Below are 21,843 nucleotides of genomic sequence, written 5' to 3'. Positions count from 1 at the left end.
ATTTACTGAATTCAAATTAAAATCGGTTTTAAATCAACTTTAATCAATTTATTTATTTAATCTAGGATATTATAGATACTAAAGACAAATACAAAAAATAACAACAAAAGTGTGATCTAGTTTTGGGTTTATTGTTAGTTCTAATTTTAGTTCTACTTTTCATTCAATAAAAATATACAAAAATCTAGCACTGAATGACAATTAAAACTACTATGTATTTGCATTGTTCCACATAAAATGCAACATAGCTTAATAGGGTAGTTTTGCAAAAGGAAATTTTTCTTGAAAAAAAAATAACGTCCTTATCATAACCCTGAGTTTTCGGCCGTCTTAAGAGACGCACAGCTAAACCCAAATGTTTTTGGTTCTAGGTCTAGTGTTAGTTCTACTTTTCGTTCAATAAAAATATACCACAATCTAAAGCTAAATAACAATTAAAACTAGAACTAGAAACATTCGGGTTTAGCCATGCGTCTCTCAAGACGACTAAACCCGAATGATTCTAGTTCCAGGTCTTGTGTTATTTCTAGTGATAGTGCTAGTGTAAAACTAGAACTAACACTAGACCTAGAACTAGAAAGTATCGGGTTTAGGTCTAGTGTTAGTTCTAGTTTTCGTGCAATATAAATATACAACATAGTAATATCTTATGTTACCTATCACTGTCACTATACCTTTTCAAGCACAAATTGGCACTAATCAGAATCAAAATAACATTAGTCAAAATCATATTGGCAATGTCAATTTCAAATTGGCATTAGTCAAAATCAAATTGACAATAATCAAAATTAAAATGGCATTAGTCAATATTAAATTGGCAATAAACAATATCATATTGGCATTAATCAACAAATTTAGCACTAATCAAAAGCAAATCGGCATTAAACAAAATCGAAATGACATTAGTCCATATCATATTGGCACTTATGAATTTTAAATTGACATGGAAATAAAATTATATATCAGCATTAAATAAAATGAAATGGGCAAAAACATTTTATTGACTTACAAACACAGTAGATAACAATTACATTACTTAAGAAAGTAGGTAACGTTATGTTTTAAATAACACTCTTAAAAATTTATATCTTGCATATTCAATGCTGAAGGGATAAATCGTTGGATGTGGGCAATAAACATTGCGCAATTGGCAACAGTAATCTTGTCCATATTATTATGAACGGTGTTCTCTAATTTCTGCATTCGATATTCTGTTTGAGTCAGATGATCCCGGTCAGCACCAGCCAAGATGTTATTTAGCTGTACAGCCATATCTGCTTTTACTGCAGACCACGCTTGTTCAATAGGATTAAACATAGGGCTGTACGGACTTAGTCGTAAAAGTGTGTGGTGTTCAAATTCGTTTTCTGCAAAATCCTCTTCAATAGTAGAGTAGCATGGAGCATTATCAATAACTAATGCAACTCCAGTTTGGTAAAGGCCTTGCACTCTTCTTAGGCATTGCCTCACAAATTCATTTGTTTCCGGCTTCTTGAAAGAGCCCCGACGTAGTTCGGAATGAATTAGCCCCATGTTTCCAATGCATCCTATTAGGTGAATATTCGACCCTCTGCAACCTGCAGACATCACTGTTGTGCAGCGAGTCCCTTTTTTTGAACGACCCTGAGTCCGCGATATGAACAAATTACAGTTTGTCTCGTCCATGTATATGATAGGTATATTTTGTGCTTGAAGATCCAATAAATTTTCTACATAAATACTCCTGCTTGTTTTCGTTTGAATACTATTCGCGTTCTCTACGAGCAGTCTTCAAAGTAAACATCAATCCATTGAGATGCTGTCGAACGCATTCGTTGGAGACATTGAGTGCAAAATCTTCACTCAGTCCTTTAAGAGTAATTTTAGGATTTTCTTCGACTGAACGTTCCATGAATTGACGGTGCTCATCAGTTATTTTAGCTCTACGTTTACCTCCTCGCTGCTTTTTCGGTTGTTCTTGGTTGTTAACCCATCGATACGCGGTTCTTTTTGGCACCTGTAGTACGTTTGCAAGATTACGCCAGTCACCATTGGCATTATACAAAGCGCAAATCTGTGTCCTCAGATTTGCAGCAGCATTTTTCTTTAAATAAGACATCTCGTGTGAATATAATAGTTGAAATCTCGCAATAAATTACCATAAACTTGACAATAACCGATAAGTTAACAATTGTTTGACACCGATTTATACATTTATTTTTCATGCCATCTTGATATTGTTTGGTGCCAATATGATATGGACTAATGTCATTTTGATTTTGTTTAATGCCAATTTGCTTTTGATTAGTGCTAAATTTGTTGATTAATGCCAATATGATATTGTTTATTGCCAATATGATATGGACTAATGCCATTTTAATTTTGATTATTGTCAATTTGATTTTGACTAATGCCAATTTGAAATTGACATTGCCAATTTGATTTTGACTAATGTCATTTTGATTCTGATTAGTGCCAATTTGAGCTTGAAAAGGTATAGAACAGATATTTGACCTAGAATTAGAATCATTATGATTTAGCCGCACGTCTCTAAGGAGGGCTAAACCCGAATTCTAGGTCTTGTGTTAGTTCTAGTGATAGTGCTAGTGCAAAACTTGAACTAACACTAGACCGAGAACTAGAAACATTCGGATTTAGCCGCACGTATTTCAAGACGGCTAAACCCGAATGATTTTAATTCTAGATCTTGTGCTAGTTCTAGTAATAGTGCTAGTGCAAAACTCAAACTAACACTAGACCGAGAACTAGAAAGTATCGGGTTTAGCCGTGCGTCTTTCAAGACGGTTAAACCCGAATGTTTCTAGTTCTAGGATTTGTTCTAGTTTTAGTGCACTAAAAATATGCAACATAGTGATATCTTACGCTAACCAGTGCTACCTATCACTGTCACTAGAACAAACATTAGACCTAGAACTAAAAACATTCAAATTTAGCTGCAGGTCTCTCAAGACGGCTAAGGCTCGTTACTACCATCTTCTGGTTAAGCTATCTAAGGGATTATTACCATGGTTACGGCTATTTTACGCGCTCTCATTGGCTAGTAGATGGGTTTATCTATTAGATAAATTTAACTAAAAGATGGTAGTAACGAGCTTAAACCCGAATGATTCTAGTTCTAGGTCTTGTGTTAGTTCTAGTGATAGTGCTAGTGTAAAACTAGAACAAACACTAGACCTACAACTAGAAAGTATCGAGTTTAGCCGTGCGTCTTCAGACTTCAGTTTCTAGTTCTAAGCAGTGATGTAAAATTACAGTAATTTATAATTTGTGTAAATTACTGTTTTTTTTCAAAATTTATTCTCACATAATTTAATAACTTTTTTGATAAATTAATACGGTATCCTATTTATTATTTTGATTTAGTTAAAACCTTTATATAAACTACACAGGAACATTTAAAATAATAGACTAATTTATCGGTCAAACAGTTTTCAATATTCTTAAGCACGGAAGATTTCTACTTTCATGTTTATCGATCTAATTAATTACAATGCAAATATTCATAATTGTACTAAAAACTGTACTTAATTTGAAAAGTAGTCCAAATATACTTACAAAGCATAAAAGTACCAGAGCTGGTACAATTATAGCAGACCTGGCAATACTGTGCGTTATTAACAACCGATTAGGGACTTTACCGCATTGTCAAAACACCGAAAGCGCATGCGTAGATGCATCCTAGCGGTAATTTATGAAAAATTTATTTGGTAATTTACAGTAAATTACGGAATATATTTTAGTAATTTACAAATTCACATCACTGGTTCTAGGTCTAGTTTTAATGCAGTAAAACATGCAAACATTAGACCTAGAACTAGAATCATTCGGGTTTAGCCGTCTTGCGAGACGTGCGGCTAAATCCGAATGATTCTAGTTCTAGGTCGTGTGTTAGTTCTAGTGATAGTGCTAAAGTTTAGTCTAATCCAAGACGAACTAAATATAAACACAATCATGCACTCGACGTTCTTTAGTTGAACTTAAGGCCTCAAAATGTACAGCTTCGTCTGTGTTAGATATCGTACTTAATTGAATCTTAATAACAACAACAATAACTAAATAATAAAACGCTGCACTTTCCTTTTCCACACTGCTAGCAACTACCGCGATGGGCAGAATGCGTTGAAACGAATTCTCCACTTGCAAACGAATGATCACGCATCTAGCGGATTTTGTTTTGGTTCGCCTTGGATTTGAATAGACTTTAGTGCAAAACTCGAACTAACACTAGACCTAAAATTAGAAACATTCGGATTTAGCCGCACGTCTCTCAAGACGGCTAAACTCGAATGATTCTAGTTCTAGGTCTTGTGTTAGTTTTAAAACTAACACAAGACCTAGAATTAAAAACATTCGAGTTTAGCCGTCTTAAGAGACGATTAAAAGGCTAAACCTGATTCTAGCTCACTAAAAATTTGGAACAGTTTAGCGTTGAATAAGAATTAAAACTAACACTAGACCTAAAACAAAAGAGATTCGAGTTTTTGTCTCTTAACACTTTGCCGACAGCACTAATTCAGATTACTTTGCTTTTTGGCCCTTCTTGAAGTTATCGGGAGATTATAAATTGTTAAGTCTTACTAATTTTATCGTTGGTTCTTCTAAGTTTTGCTGTCCCCCTATTTTCATGAAATTTCGAAGATATGCTGTAAATAAATGTAAAATTTGTGTGTTTTATACATTTCTTGATTTACATTTTCTTTAATACATACTTAGTATTTCTCTTTTAGATGATATGAAGCAAAACAATCCCCAAGATGTAACGCAACTCCACAAGACTTGCACATTAAATTTGTTGCCTTTCTTTTTTTGTTTTTCGCGCACACATGGCAGTTTCTTCGCTTACGTTTATTAGATTCGGAAATAAGTATTAGTTGGTGTTGCTTTACTTGACCGGAAAGTCTGTCGATCGCATCAGAATGGGATGTAGTAGCTACCTCCAAGTTTTGCTCATGATCTTTTATCCACGATTCAGCCACTTTCAATAAAAAATCATGAAATCGGAGACCCTTGTGTTTTGCATTGAAATATTGACATGTTCTGAACGCATTAAATAATGCGCAATTAAAGAGGTACATGGAAACCTTTTTCGACCATTTTATAGTTTTTCTATATATAGGGTAGTAACTCAGAAAATAATCCGCCCGATCCACTCCTTTCATGTTTTTGTTATAGTCCAACACACTTTCGGGTTTTTTAATTCTGCAATTGGTTTTTCTGCATTTTTTTTGAGTGTCAATCAAAGTGGCGTTATGTATCGTAGAGATTATTCGTATCATTTTCGTTGTTGAAGGTCTCCATAATTGCGTGAGTACTTCTCCTTTTCGTTGATGGCAAGCTTCAAACACATTGAGTTTAGCGCGTTTTAACTTTTCTGGAAATCCTTTTCGTTGCCGTATCGTTCCACAGACTCGAATTTTCTTTGTAAGTAAATTCTCCGCAAGTTCTACACTGTTGTAGTAATTGTCCATGTATAGATGATGCCACTTGCCATAAGCACGTGTTAGTAATTCCATCACTGTTTTTGGTACTGGCTGTCCAACGCCGGAATATATTTTGAATGCGGAAATATATCCCGTATTGGAATCACATAGCATTCGAATGAGTATGCCATATTTTGTTATTTTCGACGGATTATAAACTTTCGGATTTAATCGTCCACGCCATGGTATCATTCCTTCATCAATTGAGATGTTTTGGCCAAGATTAAAATTGTCTTCAAACTTTTTGGAAAAGTAATCAATTATTGGTTGCACTTTAAAAAGTCGATCGGCATTATCCGGTTTATTATTATTGTCGGAAAAATGCAAAAATGATAATATTTGTCTAAATCTGTTACGAGACATCGTTTTCCGAAATATTGGAGTTTCTATCAATGGATTCGTTGACCAATAATCATCCATCCTTGTTTTTTTTACAATTCCCATCAGGATAGTAAGCCCAAACCATTTCTTAAGTTCGGCTGCTGTAACATCAACAAATTTGACACTTTTTTTATTTAGTTTCCTTTTTTTGCAATTTTGATTGTGGTACTTATTCGTTTCGCTGCTAATATATTCAAATAAATCGTTCCCAATAAATAACTTTACGATATCCTCGATGCTCTGTGTATCTTCGGGAAATACGTTTGGACCAAGAGACCCTTCAAATTCATTATTGGTCCTCGGTAAATCAAAGTCTGACCATGGTGTACTGTGATCTTCGTCTGATTCATCCGAATCAGTTGCCAATTGTACATCATCGTCCGAAAATTCTGCTTCACTTTCATTTTTTGGATATGCAATGTCTTCTTCGTAATCGGCAATGTCGCTTGGAACGTCAGACAAGTCGTCCGCGCATTCATCTTTAATAATCGTATCTTCTCTTTCGTCTGCCATGGTGAAAGGGCTCGAATACTTATAGAAACAAAAGGCTTGCTGATGTATGTAAGTTATTGTCACTTAAACAAAACACGAACTGAACACCATAAAATGGAAACGATACTAAAGTGCTGGATGATATTTTGCGCGCGACACCAATGTTGTGACGCCGGCCGTTGACCGATGCTTTGCGCATGACACCATTGTGGTGTCGTCGAACGCTTTTAGTTCAATAAAAATAAACAATCTAGCACTGGATAGCAGTTAAAATTAGAACTAACACTAGACCTAGAACTAGAAACTTTGAATTAATTATTTGTAATAAATTTTTATTAAAGATAATTTACTGAAAGAATGATTTGAAATCGATTTTAAATGAAATCACTTTTAATTTAGTAATTCAGTTTATTTATTTGTTGCAATTTTTATTTGTAAATGTAAAGATTTTAATAACCATTATTGTCTAAGTTCTAAGTCAAGAAGGAGGTGCATATTAAAGGCGAATACAAAAAGAAACAAGAACAGTGTGTAGATTACAGTAAAAGGACAATAACTTTTTGTGTTATTTTTCTTGTAAATCACAATTAACACTTCTGTGATGTTTATAGATATATCTAACGTGTATAAATCTATCTTATAGTTGAGAAAGAAATCTGAATTGCCAAGATAATTAGTTGATTTGAAATATATACCTACTAGTGAATGAATAAAGGAAATGTTACAAAAAGTTTAACTTATTTGTGTACTATTAAAACCATAATGATAAATGATATACAGGTGTCCCGTTAAACGTACGGAGCGGCTGTATCTCTAGAACGGTAAGGCCAAGAGGTTTGGGAAAAAAATCCTTATAAGCAAAGTGACCAAGAGAAATAGCTGGAAATTATTTTGAAGTTCGTAATTCGACCGCTAGGGGGCGTAACTGCCATTGAGAAACATAAAGTTGCCGCTATCTCAGAAACTTAGACGATGAGCTATAACTTTGACAATATCATTTAATAGCTTGGATAATACCGCATCGCTTTTGTTTTGCGATATTTCTCATATCTGTCATAATAAGGGAGGGGGAGGCCAATGCGTTTTCATATGTTTACATTTTAATATCTCCTAGACCGTTCAACCGATTTGAATGTTTTCGGTGTTGTTTGAAAGAGCATTTTAAGCTCTTTTTAAAGATATTTTCAGTAAGACCGTCTGCTTTAAAACAAATGAGCTAGAGGACGTTATCTGCAGCGATTACATATTTTTGTGATTTTTGAAGAAAAGTTAAATGGATACTATTAGATACTATTTACTGCACAGACCCTTAGTCACCTTAAAATTTGCAAAATTTTAGTGAAAACCGCATCTCGATATCGCCACCCGTTCTCGAGTTATAGAAGAAAATGTTAAAAACTCGAGTGCCATCAATCGGATTCAGTTACCTCATCGAGAAAAGCAAATCACATTACCATGGTAACTGTAAACATGTCATTTACTAACGCAGAAGCGTATGATAGAGCGTATGATGATTTATTTTCAATGTTTCGAATACGATGCAACTGCATGGCAAAAATGTGCAATGCAATTACGACAAAGAAAGACATTTTTCTCTAGAAGTGTTTTTAAGATTGACTTAGCGATTACGGAAAACTGGCAACGTGTAGCTCATTCAGACATCTCTATGAATTCGTAAATCATATTGGTGCGCAATGTGATCCCACATAATCTGGGAACTCCGAAAACAATTGTCCACAAGAGTTCTCAAGAGAATAATATCTCCACCACGTTGTTTTACATCAGGCCTTAACCGATACCGATTATGATAACAGACTGAACTATTACCATTGACTTTTAAATATGATTTGGGCAAATCCAAACCTTTTATCACAAATGCTATGGATGCATGAAGCATCTGTCCACAAGCTGATGTAAACTTGCATAATATGCATTCTTGGTTCGAGAAAAACCCACATTGCTTTCACCCCTTTATCTATTGGGTAGACTAAACGACCTGACTTTTCAAGAAAAACCAGTAACCAAGGAAAATATGACAAAACACTAAATACCAGTAGAAACGTATCTAGGGCCGAAACTTAAGCAGCGCTTTTTTTTTCGTCGAAACTAGATTAAATAAATGTATCGAGGTTTATGAAAGGCATTTAGCACATTAGTGAGTTATTTTTGCCAAAAATTTAAGTTATTCTAAGTGTTTTGGTTTATTTTGTTTTATTATCATTGTTGATGTTTCATTGATCCGTTGGCTTTTCAACACGCCTCAAAAGTAGTTTTGAAGCAGTTCTAAGCTTGGATAAAGTGTTCTAGAAGGTTCTAGATAATAAAATTATTGTTCTCTCTTATTTGTTTCTTAAGGTAACTTGATCCGATTAAGATATACGAATTTTTAACATTTTCTTTTATAATTCGAGAATGGATGGAGATATCGAGATGCGGTTTTCACTAATATTTAGCAAATTTTATGGTGATTAACGGTCTGTGAAGTAAATAGTACCGTTCCATTTAACTTTTTTTCAAAAATCACAAAAATATGTAACCGCTGCAGATAACGCCCTCTAGCTTATTTGTTTTAAACCAAGCGGTCTTTCTGAAAATATCTTTTAAAAGAGCATGAAATGCTCTTTCAAACAAGACCAAAAATATTCTAATCGGTTGAATGGTCCAGGAGATATTAAAATGTAAACATTTGAAAACGCATTGGCCTCCCCCTCCCTTATTATGACAGATATGAAAAATATAGCGATGCGGTATTATCCAAGCTACTAAATAATGTTGTCAAAGTTATAGCTCATCGTCTAACTTTCTGAGATAGCGGGAATTTTATGTTTCTCTATGGCAGTTACGCCCCCTAGCGGTCGAATTACGAACTTCAAAATAATTTCCAGCTATTTCTCTTGCCCACTTTGCTTATAACGATTTTTTTCCCAAACCTCTAGGCCTTACCGTTATTGAGATACAGCCGCTCCGTACGCTTAACGGGACACCCTGTACGACAGATTTCTTGCAACAATGTTAAAAATCTTTTTTGTAATTCGCTACGGTAATGGAAGTTATAACAGTACTCAAACGGGTGCTGTAATGAGACTCCTTACAGCATCCGATGCTGTAATGAGATTTTAGTAACATTTTATGGAACCAGTTCAAGTTGGTGACATTGGGTCATTCATTTTTCTAGTTGTCAATGTGACAATTTTTGTCTATGGATGTTTAAACACGTTCTTAGCATCGAATACAAGGTCCACAATGATGAGGACATTGACTCTAAGCAATTTCTCTTATTTTTGGAGGTGTACATCAAACATTTTTTCAGGTGAATATATTTTGTGTTTTGACAGTTTCTAATTGTCAATTCAAAGTTTCTATTTTCAAGTGTTCCGGTGTTACCAACTGCTACATACCTATTTCCCTACATTGCTAAAATTTACTTTATTTTTGTTAAAAAAAAGTATAAAAACGCGAATTACAAAAAATAGCATAAAAAACACGTTTCATAAGACTTAAAGCACTCATTCATTAAAACTTGAATACGTGTATTTCAAGCGTGTCTTAGGAAACTTGTTTTTTAATATACTATTACAGTAGACAGTATTTCATAACACTACGTTCTTTGATTAGCAAAAGTGGTGGCAACTATTACAGCACTATTCGCAGGGATTAGTCTTCTTTAGCTTCTTTAGCTTTATTAGATCTTTTTAGGTGTTCAACATTGCAGATAATAATCAAGTTCAACCTCAATAGGACTTTTTTCATTTAATACAACTTTATTTATTTAAGGTTTGTCATTAGCAACCTCATGGTAACAATCCCAAAACGATATATGAATTAAATCTTTTGTTGCAATTTCTTCATCAAATTCATTATTAACAGAACTATCGTTATTATCACTTTCAGTTTGTGATGCAAGTCTTTCCAATAAAAACCATCTTCTTGCTCCGCTTGTTAAATCTGCATCAAAAAAGTTCATTTTATATCTTGGATCCAAATAAGTTGACATATCTTATCAGTTTTCTTATCAATTTCATTTTTATTATGAGGGCAATGTAGGGTATCACTTGAGAAATGCACGAGAAATTATAACCATAATGGCCGGATATCCGGTTTGTCGCAAAATCACTATCCGTTCCATCACTAATTAGCAGACAAAAAGTGGTTTAGCTTCATTTAAAATGAATCAGAAAGGAAATTAAAAGCAGATACATTTTCATCTGTAATCCAAAAAGCAGTCATTCTTTATAATGATGGCTGCAATTATAAAAATCGCAATTCTACTTTAAACTTTGCGAAGCTAACCAAAACTATTATTGAGAGAAAGTTGAAGAAAACTATACAGATCGATTTTTCAGGTTGCTAATAAATAGCATATTTAGTCGATTTTAAAGATATCATACTTGAGAAACGGAATGATTAGTTTAGAGGGTCAATACGTAAAGTTTTGTAATCCTAACATAAGGTCTGATTTCCTTATTTTGTCATTAAGAAAGACTTTTCTTTTCTTATGCTCGTCACCTGGTACATATAACATAAGACAAAAGTACAGCAAAAATTCGTACGGAAATTAGGCTGAAAAAGGAAAACATCATAAAAATCCAATGCAATTAATGCAAAAAAAACAACAAAATAAAATAAAATATGCTATCAGCAAGCCCTCCAAGTCATCGAAATTATATTTGAGGTATTCATTCATGTCATATAAACTTTTAAATCCAAGGTACAGCCTTATTTTAATAGTTCAGTTTAGTAATAATTTACACCATCTCGAACTTTCACAATACATGTATTGTCACTTTACTATATGGGGTTGGATTATTTTTAATAGGCATTCTAGAATATATACACGGAACAGTCAGAATAATTTAGTTCTGCAGTATTGGGCAAAGCGCAAACTAGTCATGACTCTCAAGCATCTCCTTTGCATTCCAAAAGCTTGGGCAACGTGAGCAGAATAGACGTAATAAGTGTCAAATAGTATATATTTATCAGATTTCTAATTGCAAAAATACACTTATTTAAGTTCTTGACCAAGCTCAGCAAAAGAGCCTCCCATGTTAGCTTGGAATCAAGTATCACTACCAGATATTTAACCGGCTAAGTGAGATTTGGAGGAATTTCCCGTAAAGTAAACGTCAATGACTCAGTTTTGGACGCAAGATTATGAGATTCAAACCAAGACAGAAGTCTTTGGGTACTGCTAGACACAGCTTGATCAAGAGTATTGAAATTAGGGCGGGTATTTAGAGTTGCTGCATCATCCGCATAAAGTACAACCTCTGAGCTATGTGACAGGCATTAATAAACATCAAAAACAGCAACGGACCTAGTACAGATTCTTGTGGGACTCTGTATTTAACAGTAATTTTATCAAAAGTCTGGTAGTGTTAAAAGAAACATACTAAGTTCACTAAAATGGTGAGCTTTTAATTTTAGCAATAATAAGTCGTGGTCAACGCAGTCGAAAGTCTTGGTCAGATCAAAGAGAGTTGTTTGAACTGTTTGGAACTACAGATCTCTCGAACCAAAACAAGCCTATTGTATGTTGTATTATATTGTAGCACCTCGGCCGGAAGCAGCCCCGGCTTTATCAACTGAAGTTATAGAGTTTTTAACTAATTAAGCAGAGGTCAATAATTAAGATTACCTATATCAATTCGAAACTAGTCCTTGTATTATGGCACCTCCACGCTAAATTAACCAACATTTTCTATTGTTAGCCAACGTTTAATTAAATAAATCATTGCTAAACAATCTGTTATATATTTACTACGTAAATTTCCTCGTTTCTGAAACACAAGAAACAATAAGAATAATATTAATAATAATAAATTCAACCTACATTTTAAGATGTTTTAAAAAAAGATTTATTTTTCAAAGTTAAAACTGAAACTTTCAAAAACACTTCACTTTAATTTATTAAAATACGTTAGATTAACAATAAGTGGTAAAATACAACAAATTAATATAAAGCACCAAAAGTAAATTTTTTTAAATCTGACATTGACAGATAAAAAAACAAAATTAAAATGTCTCAATATCATTAGGACTAATAATGATCAAAAATCCATTTATTAAATTATTTTAATTTCAAATTATTTATTATTTTTACTTATATATCCTCTAATTAAGTTAAAAAAATTAAAGATTAAAAAGAAATTGATTAAAATGAAAGTTTAAACAAATTTTCATTAAAGATTGATGATGTTGCTACAATTTAGAACATTCAAAATCACTTTTAATTTTTGTTATTAATTCGTACTATCCGACTAATTCTATAATTTATAATTCAAATAAACCGCATTTATCAATAATTTAAGTTAATTTCTTTTAATCAGTAGCAAACTGATTTGGCGGTTTTTTCATCACGTGACCAACCGACGTAACGAACATAACCTCAAAATTTTTTAAAATCCAGTAAACAGACGTTGAGCTTGTTGTAGTTCTACATTAAAAATGTATATCAAAATACGTAAATTGGGCGAGAAAAGTGACGAGATACCTCTCCTGGTATCAAGAAAAATGTTAATCGTAGAAATCCGGAAGAAAATCCAAGAAAAATTAGATATTGAACCGGAAAGACAAAAACTATACTACGGTGGCAAAGAACTATCTGATTGTTACACTCTTCTCGATTATAAAATTAATCTAAACGATGTAATACAACTTTTCGTGAAAACATTACCGACAGAAGAAAAGATAATTGAAGAGGAGCAGAAAAAAGAAGAAATCGTAGAAACGGTTACAGAAGAAATCGATACGGAAAGTGAATTTTACCAAATTGGTGATTATGTGGACATGAAGGATGCGGATGGGGCTTGGTTTGAAGCAAAAATCGCGAGAATCACTAAAAGAAAAGAAATAGATAAAGAAGAACTTATTTTTCACGTGGTGCGTCGATCAGATGTCGAACGAGGTCACATTCAAGTTACATTCAACGACATCCGCCCACAATCGTATTTTGAAATAAAACGAGACGAATTAAAACCAAACCACACCGTTTTAGTTAACTACAACGTTGATGAACCAAAAAAATTAGGATTTTGGTACGATTTTTGTGTTGATAGTGTAAAACGGAACGGTTTAAAAGGTTCCCTTCTATTTAACGATGATGAAAACCGCCTTGAAATTGAGTTTAAACCCACCCAACCGGTTTATCGAATCGAAGCTTTAAACGAAAATATTAACCGTGATGAAAACTTTTTTGATAAATTATCTTTACGTAAAATCCCATACATTTGTTCAAAATGCAAAGATGATCCAAAGAAGAAATGTAATGATTGTGGTTGTAAAATTTGTTTTGGAAAACGAGATTGGGATAAAATTTTATTATGTGACGAGTGCAATTATGGGTATCATATTTATTGTTTGGATCCACCATTGGAAAAAGTACCGGATGAAAATGATTGGTTTTGTCCTAATTGTAAAATTGATGAAAACGAAATTGTTATGGCTGGAGGGAAATTAAAGGCGACGAAAAAGAAAAGTGCTTCTAATCAAAACTCATCAACCAAAAGGGATTGGGGGAAAGGAATGGCGTGTGTTGGTCGTACGAAAATATGCACAATTGTTCCTGTGAATCATTTAGGTTTGTAATTAATAATAATAATATGTATTGATACAAAATTGCCACACTGGCAATTTGTACAAGTCCACAAAAGAAAGATATACAGGTACTTGCCAAAATAACACAAGTTTATTAGATAATTATAATTAGAATCCATTTTACCAGTTGTTTAATTTGTGAAAAGGTAATTAAATTTAATTTTCTCAGTATTGTACTTTTGAAACTGGTTTTTATTAATTAAGTCTTACTAGTTTTGGCCCATGGCCATCCTCAGAGACTCTACAATAAGATTAACAATCCTTCAATTTAACTAATCAATAAAAAAGTCTTGAAATTTAATATCAAAGTCAAATTTAAATTTATAGAACACAATAAAAAGAATATAAAAAATATAATGAGTAATTGAGTGTCCCTCAGAAGTGGCTCACCCCCACGTCTGTGAAGTTAGCACCTCATTTTCTTAAAACTTCAAATTTCTCTTGAGTTCCCATTGCACCCCATTGAGTTCTATAGTTCTCTACCATTTTTATTAAAAGTTCCGCAAAAATAGGCAAAAACATCGATATCGACTTTTTGGGGTGCTAAGTTCACAAAATGAGATCACAAAATTTGCAATAACTATTAAACGAATGCACGTATCTAAAAACTTTATTAAAATATCTTTTAGAACTCGTGAGGTGCTATTCAGAACTCCTGGAACTTTTCAAAATTTTCACCCCTCCGGGACATTTACGAAATCTCAATGTGAACACTTAAAATCGCGCACAGTTTCTTAAATATTAGTTTTACGGCTTCGGGCCTTAATCATTTTCGTTAGAACTCGTGAGGTGCTACCCAGAAGTCCTATTTCTTAAATGTTAATTTCTTAATTTAAGAAATAGGAGTTCTGGGTAGCACCTCACGAGTTCTAAAAGATATTTTAATAAAGTTTTTAGATACGTGCATTCGTTTAATAGTTATTGAAAAATTTTGTGATCTCGTTTTGTGAACTTTTAATAAAAATGGTAGAGAACTATAGAACTCAATAGGGTGCAATGGGGAACTCAAGAGAAATTTGAAGTTTTAAAAAAATGAGGTGCTAACTTCACAGACGTCTCACCCCAATATTTTTTTTATTATTAGTGATATAAGAAAACTATTTGGAATGCATAATTAGGCCGTTAAAACGGATTATTAGGACATGAAATCATTCTCTTTGTGCTTCCGGTTATACCGAAAGTGAGTACTAATTTTGCTAGTTTTTTAAATCTATAATTTTTTTTTCTTCAGTTGGATAGACAGCATAATTTCACATAACTTTTACTTAAAAAAATTTTCAGGATTGCTTCTAATTTTTGTAAAAAAATTATTTTCGTTATTTTTTAGCGTTTTAGTACCTTCGGAAAATGTATTACAACTTTTGACGCATAGTAGCTAGGTTAATAGTATAAATTACGCTGTTCCTCTTGATTTGCTATTTCTCGAGCAGTGATCACTGGTATGCTTCAGACAGTGGTTCTTATGTTATCTTGTTTTTTTAATACAGTTGTATTAAATTAGTTTTAAAAGAAAAACGCGAACAAACAATTAAGTTTAATTCAATTATTTTTGATCGTTCATTTTTTTTTCTTTATTTTTTGTTCTTTTACACTAAATGTTCTGTAGCTGATAGTAACTTACAATGTACAATGTCCATTGTACATTATAATTTTGATTGTTTACTTTATTTTGGTTAAAACCTTCCAGGTCATCTGACCTCACACCTTTAGATTCTTTTTATAGGGCAAAATCAAAAATGAGGTATATAATACGCCTGTAAGGTCTCGTGAGGCATTAGAAAATAAATTTTCTATTGCTTCACGCGTTTATTCGCGTTTTTCCTTTATAACTAATTTAATACAACTGTTAACTTACACCATTATTAAAAAAGAACCACTGACTAAAGCATAGCAGTGATCACTGCTCGAGAAATAGTAAATCAAGAGGAACACAGCGTAATTTATACTATTAACCTAGCTACTATGCGTCAAAAGTTATAGTACATTTTCCGAATGTACTAAAACGTTAAAAAACAATGAAAATAATTTTTTTTCAAGAATTATAAACGATCGTGAAAATTTTTTCAAGTAAAAGTTATGTGAAATTATGCTGTCTACCCAACTGAAGAAAAAAATTTATAAATTTAAAAAAATAGCGAAATTAGTACTCACATCCGGTATAACCGGAAGTACAAAGTAAATGATTTCATGTCGTAATAATCCGTTTTAACGGCCTAATTATGCATTTCAAATGGTTTTCTTATATTACTAATAATAAAAAAGAAATATGGGGTGAACCACTTCTAAGAGACACCCGGTATACAGGATGTATCTGAATGATTGCAACAAACTTCAAGGGGTGATTCTTCAGTGAATTTTAAAGGTATTTTAATATATGAACCATGGGCAACTTCGACTTCCCTAAGGAGCTACACCCCTCCAAAAACGGCGAAAAATTTTTTTTCTCAAAAACCATAAACGCTAGGAAAATGAAATTTGGGGAATATGTTTAACTTATAATAGGGCACGTTTCTAGCATATTTGCACTTTCAATATTTCCTTCTAAGTTACTAAACGTAACCACCCCCGTTCTATTTTTGCCTAGATTTTTTTATGAAGGTGCAAATACATTGGAAAAATTTTATTTAGATAGATAAAAATATTCTAAAATTTTGTTGTCTCTTTGGTATTCTTCGAAAATTTGATAATTTCTGAGAAAAATATTAATTAAACAAACACTAACTGTTAAGCGTAGGGTTGTTAATCGAATGTTGGAATGAATTTTATTGAAAAAATCTTAGTAAGCTCTGCAATTTCTTTAAGAAATATTTTTGACGTTTAAATGTCAGTGCTTTTTTACTATTATTATTGTTTTTCAAATTAATTTTTGAATAAAGTTCTATCGCATTTACTCGTTCACTCGACGTTTCAAAATTTTAAATAAAACAATAATAATAGTAAAAGGGAGTGGTTACGTTTAGTAGTTTCGAAGGGTAGATTGAAAGTACAAATAGGGTCAAAACGTGCCCTATTATAAGTTAAACATATTACCCAAATTTCATTTTCCTAGTGTTTATGGTTTTTGAAAAAAAAAAATTAAACCAAAATTTTCCGCCATTTTTTGAGGGGTGTAGCTCCTTAGGGGAGCCGAAGTCGCCCATGGTTTATATATTAAAGTACCCTTAAAATTCACTCTAAAGAATCACCCCTTGAAATTTGTTGCAGTCATTCAGATACACCTGTATAAGGTTAATGTCTGTCTGAACAAATGACGTTGTTTTTTAAACAATATTAAAAAATTGTTACTCTTTAAGTCAAAAATTATTAATAATCATCAACAATTATGAGGATTCAACCTAAACGAAACTTACAAATTCTCAAAGCCAACTTTTGGAATAATTTTAGCTAAACATAGCGGTACATGTCACGATATTTTATTTTTTTACAGAAAAACTATTAACTTTAAGGAAAATATTAAAGAGACAAAAAAGTACCACTAAAGAATGAGCAATCCCATATTTTTTTATGTTAATATTTAATAGTGTTCAAAAATTCTTATAAAAAAAAATCAAGGGGGTGGTGAATTTCATCCCCTTAGAGGGCGCTAGGGAAGTTTAAGGTATGTTTAAAAATAAGGTTTTAATCAGTAGTAAATGCGTACAAAGTTTTAAATTCTACGGTTTACTTATAGCCGAAATACTAAACAAAATGTAAATTTTTAGCTCAACTTTGACAGCTCATAGTTCGAAAACAAACGAATTGCGACCCTACTTGAGTGTTTATATAAAAAAACTTGTGTTATTTTGGCAAGTACTACGTTCTAGTAAAGTTTCCCGATTAAAAACTGAACTACTTTGTATACAGGCTGTCTCGCGTAACTGGTTCGTTAAAACTTTTTTAAGTTCCATTATTCGTAGAGATTTGAAATTTTGGTAGCATGGGTTGTTCGTTCGGAACTTTCGATCTAAAATATTTTCAAGATGGCCGCCACTTCCAGTCTACCGGAAGTAGACCATAACTTCGTTATTTTAAATGGAATGCTATAGTTTTTATTACACCGTTTAATTGTACGTAAAAAAAAAGGTTGACTTTGATAAAAGCGTTGATAAAAACCTAGCGTTTTTCTTTATATATTCTTTTTTATTTTAAAGGAGGTTTTTATTTTATATAATTTTTTAATTGGTAGTAACACACTTCATTCTTCTTGTTAATTTTTCTTGTATTTAAATTAATACATGTCTACAAAGTTAAGTACGACGTTTCGAGCGTAATATTCGCCCATCAGGTACATAACAATCTACAAAACATCAAATCACTGTAAACTATCACGTTATCTCAAACAAAAACTAATCTTAAAAAACATATACTGTTTAAACCAAAAGATTAACAAACAACATCTATATTTAAGTATAAAATTTGTTTAAATATTTTCATTTACGTACCATCAATAGAGTTTTTTTTAGTGTTTTATTATTAATTTGTTCGTTATATGGGGAAATTTCTTTTTTGATTGGAGTTGACTTTCCTATTAAAAATAACCATGTGGTTTGGTTTTCGTGTAAAGTTTTTATGTCTATTATTTTGGCATACAGGGTACCTATTTTTCCCTTATCTGATTTGAAATTTACTGTTTTGTTTATATTCTTGGTTATAAATATTACTTCCAAATTTTTCCTATTAAATGTATTTTTTTCGTTACTGAAAATTTTTGATTTTTCAAAATTAAAATGGTGCTGTTTTTTTATTCTATGTTGGCACAATGCTGTCTTATTTATTGTTTTCAAACTTTTTACATCATGTTGATGTTGTTTTAAACGGCTGTGAAGATGTTCTTTTGATTCTCCTATGTAAAGTTTGTTACAGTCCATACCATACCAGTTGATAAATTGTATTTACCTTATCCATAGGTTTTATTTTGTCTTTCATATTAGTCATCAATGTTTGTAATTTATTACGATTATATTGTGCGCATTTTATTTCATTTATCTCATACTTCTTAAAAATTTTTGTTATTTTATGTCATTTCAGGTATATATTTGATTTTATGATATTTCATTTGAGTAATATTATCTATTTTTACTTGTGTATTATCATTATTATTTGTTTGTATGTTATTGTCTTTCTTATTTCCATTAATATAATTTGTAATTAAGAATTGTTTCTTGTTTGTTTCTTATTATCAATTTTTATGTTTCTCTCTCGTAAATTATATTTATGATTTTCTTTGGTAGTTGGTTTATTATTGGTGTTATTTATATTGATGTTAATTATATATGTTTATTATATATTTTATACCAACTTCTATTTATTAACGTCTTAGGGTAATCATTTTCTATCAAAATATTAAAAATTTTTGTTTTTATATCTCTAACAAATGGTTTATCTGTTAATGTTATACTTCTTCTAATTAAATTTTCCATGGTATTCAAAATTTGTGATTTTGGATGATTACTCAAATACTGTAATGCCCTATTGCTTGATATTTCTTTTCTATACCAAGATCTGTATATTTTATTTTCATTATTATTTATCATTATTTTCAAGTCCAAAAAAGGTAATTGTGAATTTTTTGGTTTTTCTACTGTGAATTTCAATCTGCCATTGTAGTTGTTGAAAAGTGTTAATAACTGATCATATTTATTTTTCTTTGTTATTATCAATAAATCGTCTATATATTTTACTAACAATTTTGGTTTGATATCTTCTAGCGTTTTTCGTTGCTCCTTTAAAAATTCATCAAAACAATCGTACCATGCGCCAGTACTTTTTCTTAAACCATATAATGCTTTTTCTAGTTTACAAACTCTGTCTGTCCCATCTTCAAATCCTTCAGTTTGATTTACATATATTTTTGAAAAAAATTTACCGTTCAAGAAAGCAGGCTCTACATCTATTTGTTCTATAATTAGTTTTTCTTGACAGCATTTTAGCTACTAGTAAATAAATATCATCCACAATTTCAGATTGTTGAAAACCTTTTACAACTAATCTGGCTTTATAAATGTTATTTGACTTTTTTGTATAAACCCACTTCACATCTACACTTTTTTTTATTCTCTGGCTTTTTGACAAATTACCAAGTTTTATTTTTCTTTAAACGTTCCATTTCCTTATTCATAGCTAGTTTCCACTGTTCTGTCTGATTACTATTTATCGCCTCCTCAAAATTATTTGGATTTTCAACATTGCAAAAGCTCACAGAAACGTAACTATCATCATATCTACTCGGCATTTTCCTTTCTCTCTTTGATCTTCTCAATTCTAAAGGCGTCCTTCAATAATGACGATAGTTGTTAAATGAATATTCCTTTTGACAATGTAAACAAGACGTGTAGCAACGTTCAACTCGCTATATGAACCGTTGAAAACACCTGAGGTTGCTTAATATTAACTTATTTTACCATTACAGGTCCAATACCTGGTGTACAAGTTGGAACTTGTTGGAGATATCGCACTCAAGTATCCGGAGAAGGAGTTCATCGTGCTCCTGTAAGTGGTATTCATGGAAGCGAATCACATTTTGCTTATAGCATAGTTGTTTCTGGTGGTTACGAAGATGATGTTGATAACGGCGAAGAAATTCTTTATACTGGATCGGGTGGACGAGATTTATCGGGAAATAAACGCGTTAATAAACAAACTTGTGATCAAAAATTAACGCGAGAAAACAAAGCTTTATCAAACAATTGTAACCTAAAAAATTGGAAAAACGGTGAACCAGTTCGCGTTGTTCGGAGTTTTAAATTAAAATTAAAAAAATCTAAATATGCACCGGAATTAGGTTATCGATACGATGGGATTTATAAAGTCGTTAAATTTTATCAAGAAAAAGGTAAATCTGGTTTTATTGTTTGGAGATATTTGTTGAGGAGAGACGATCCAAATCCCGCCCCGTGGCATAAAAACGGTCAAGAACTTCCAATGATTCTCCCTGATGGTTATGAAGAAGCTGAATCGTCAAAGAAAGATTTAGAAAAACGTGGAAAGAAACGAAAACCTCTACAAGAAAAAGACCAAAGTCTTGAAATTGCATTTAAAAAGGCTAAAAAAATTGAGTTCAAACTCGATTCGAAATTAACTAACCTCATTGATACTGATGAAGCGAATGAAAAATTGTGGTTGGAGGCGAAAGAATCTCTTAAAGACGGACAATCAAAATTTTTGGAGGTCCTCCAAGAATTATTTATGTGTATTTGTTGTCAAGAATTAGTTTTAAAACCGGTTACGACAAGTTGTAAACACAATTTTTGTTTAAAATGTTTAAAAAGGGCGTTTAATTTGAAAATGTTTACCTGTCCGTGCTGTAGAAATGATTTGGGTAAAAAATACCCGCTAAATGTTAATGAAAATTTGTCCGAAGTGTTGTTAAGTTTATTTCCAGGTTATCAAGCGACTCGTTAATTATATTTTTGTTGTAAAGGCTAAAAAATATTTGTTAAAAAAATCATTTTAGCTTAATTTTAAGTAGATGTATTTTGCTCTAAAATATCTCTGTTTGCGTAAGATAATAGCATTAATTTTAACAAAAAAAAATAATGTATTTTTAATAAATTAAAATGTTGTGTTTTTGAAAGTTTCAGTTGTCTTTGAAAAATAAAGTCTTTTTTAAAACATCTTAAAATTTAAGTTGGATTTATTGTTCCTTGTGTTTCAGTAGCTATCACGAGGATTAAATTCTCATAATCTATTTTCCATGTCTTTTATTGAGACGGAACTGGAATGACTTAATTCAATATGATTCACTAAATTTGGTCCTCGCCTGAAGAAGCACGTCTAAATCTGAAACTTTCTAGTTGTAGGTGTAGTGTTAGTTCTAATTTTAAATGTCATTCAGAGTTAGATGGATGTGTATTTTTATTGAACTAACACTAAAACTAGAATCATTCGGATTCAATTTAATACCATAGTTAACTGTAAT

The 21,843-nt window shown here is 31.9% G+C and overlaps 2 protein-coding genes and 1 long non-coding RNA gene across 3 annotated transcripts; 1 reads left to right on the top strand and 2 right to left on the bottom strand.

Moving 5' to 3' along the window:
* Positions 1 to 26: 26 nt before the first annotated feature.
* On the bottom strand, positions 27 to 8,419 carry LOC111415676 (piggyBac transposable element-derived protein 4-like). The gene is made up of 2 exons (XM_023047433.2): positions 4,710 to 8,419; positions 27 to 4,643 (listed from the first exon to the last, which is right to left on the bottom strand). Exon 1 carries the CDS (start codon positions 6,372 to 6,374, stop codon positions 4,710 to 4,712), a length of 1,665 nt encoding a protein of 554 aa, XP_022903201.2. The 5' UTR covers positions 6,375 to 8,419; the 3' UTR covers positions 27 to 4,643.
* Positions 8,420 to 8,442: 23 nt separating this feature from the next.
* LOC139429337 (uncharacterized) lies at positions 8,443 to 12,346 on the bottom strand. The gene is made up of 3 exons (XR_011639985.1): positions 12,184 to 12,346; positions 11,989 to 12,130; positions 8,443 to 10,298 (listed from the first exon to the last, which is right to left on the bottom strand). It is a non-coding gene; the product is annotated as an uncharacterized lncRNA (long non-coding RNA).
* Positions 12,347 to 12,733: 387 nt separating this feature from the next.
* LOC111415674 (E3 ubiquitin-protein ligase UHRF1-like) lies at positions 12,734 to 21,546 on the top strand. Its single transcript, XM_023047432.2, has 2 exons — positions 12,734 to 13,929; positions 20,335 to 21,546. The coding sequence occupies exons 1-2, from the start codon at positions 12,798 to 12,800 to the stop codon at positions 21,324 to 21,326; spliced, it is 2,124 nt and encodes a 707-aa protein (XP_022903200.2). The 5' UTR covers positions 12,734 to 12,797; the 3' UTR covers positions 21,327 to 21,546.
* Positions 21,547 to 21,843: the final 297 nt, after the last annotated feature.

Source organism: Onthophagus taurus, chromosome 1, assembly GCF_036711975.1.
Source record: "Onthophagus taurus isolate NC chromosome 1, IU_Otau_3.0, whole genome shotgun sequence".
NCBI classification, from domain to species: Eukaryota; Metazoa; Arthropoda; class Insecta; order Coleoptera; family Scarabaeidae; genus Onthophagus; species Onthophagus taurus.
Note: the sequence above shows the minus strand (reverse complement) of the source record. Positions and strands in the feature narration are given on the sequence as shown.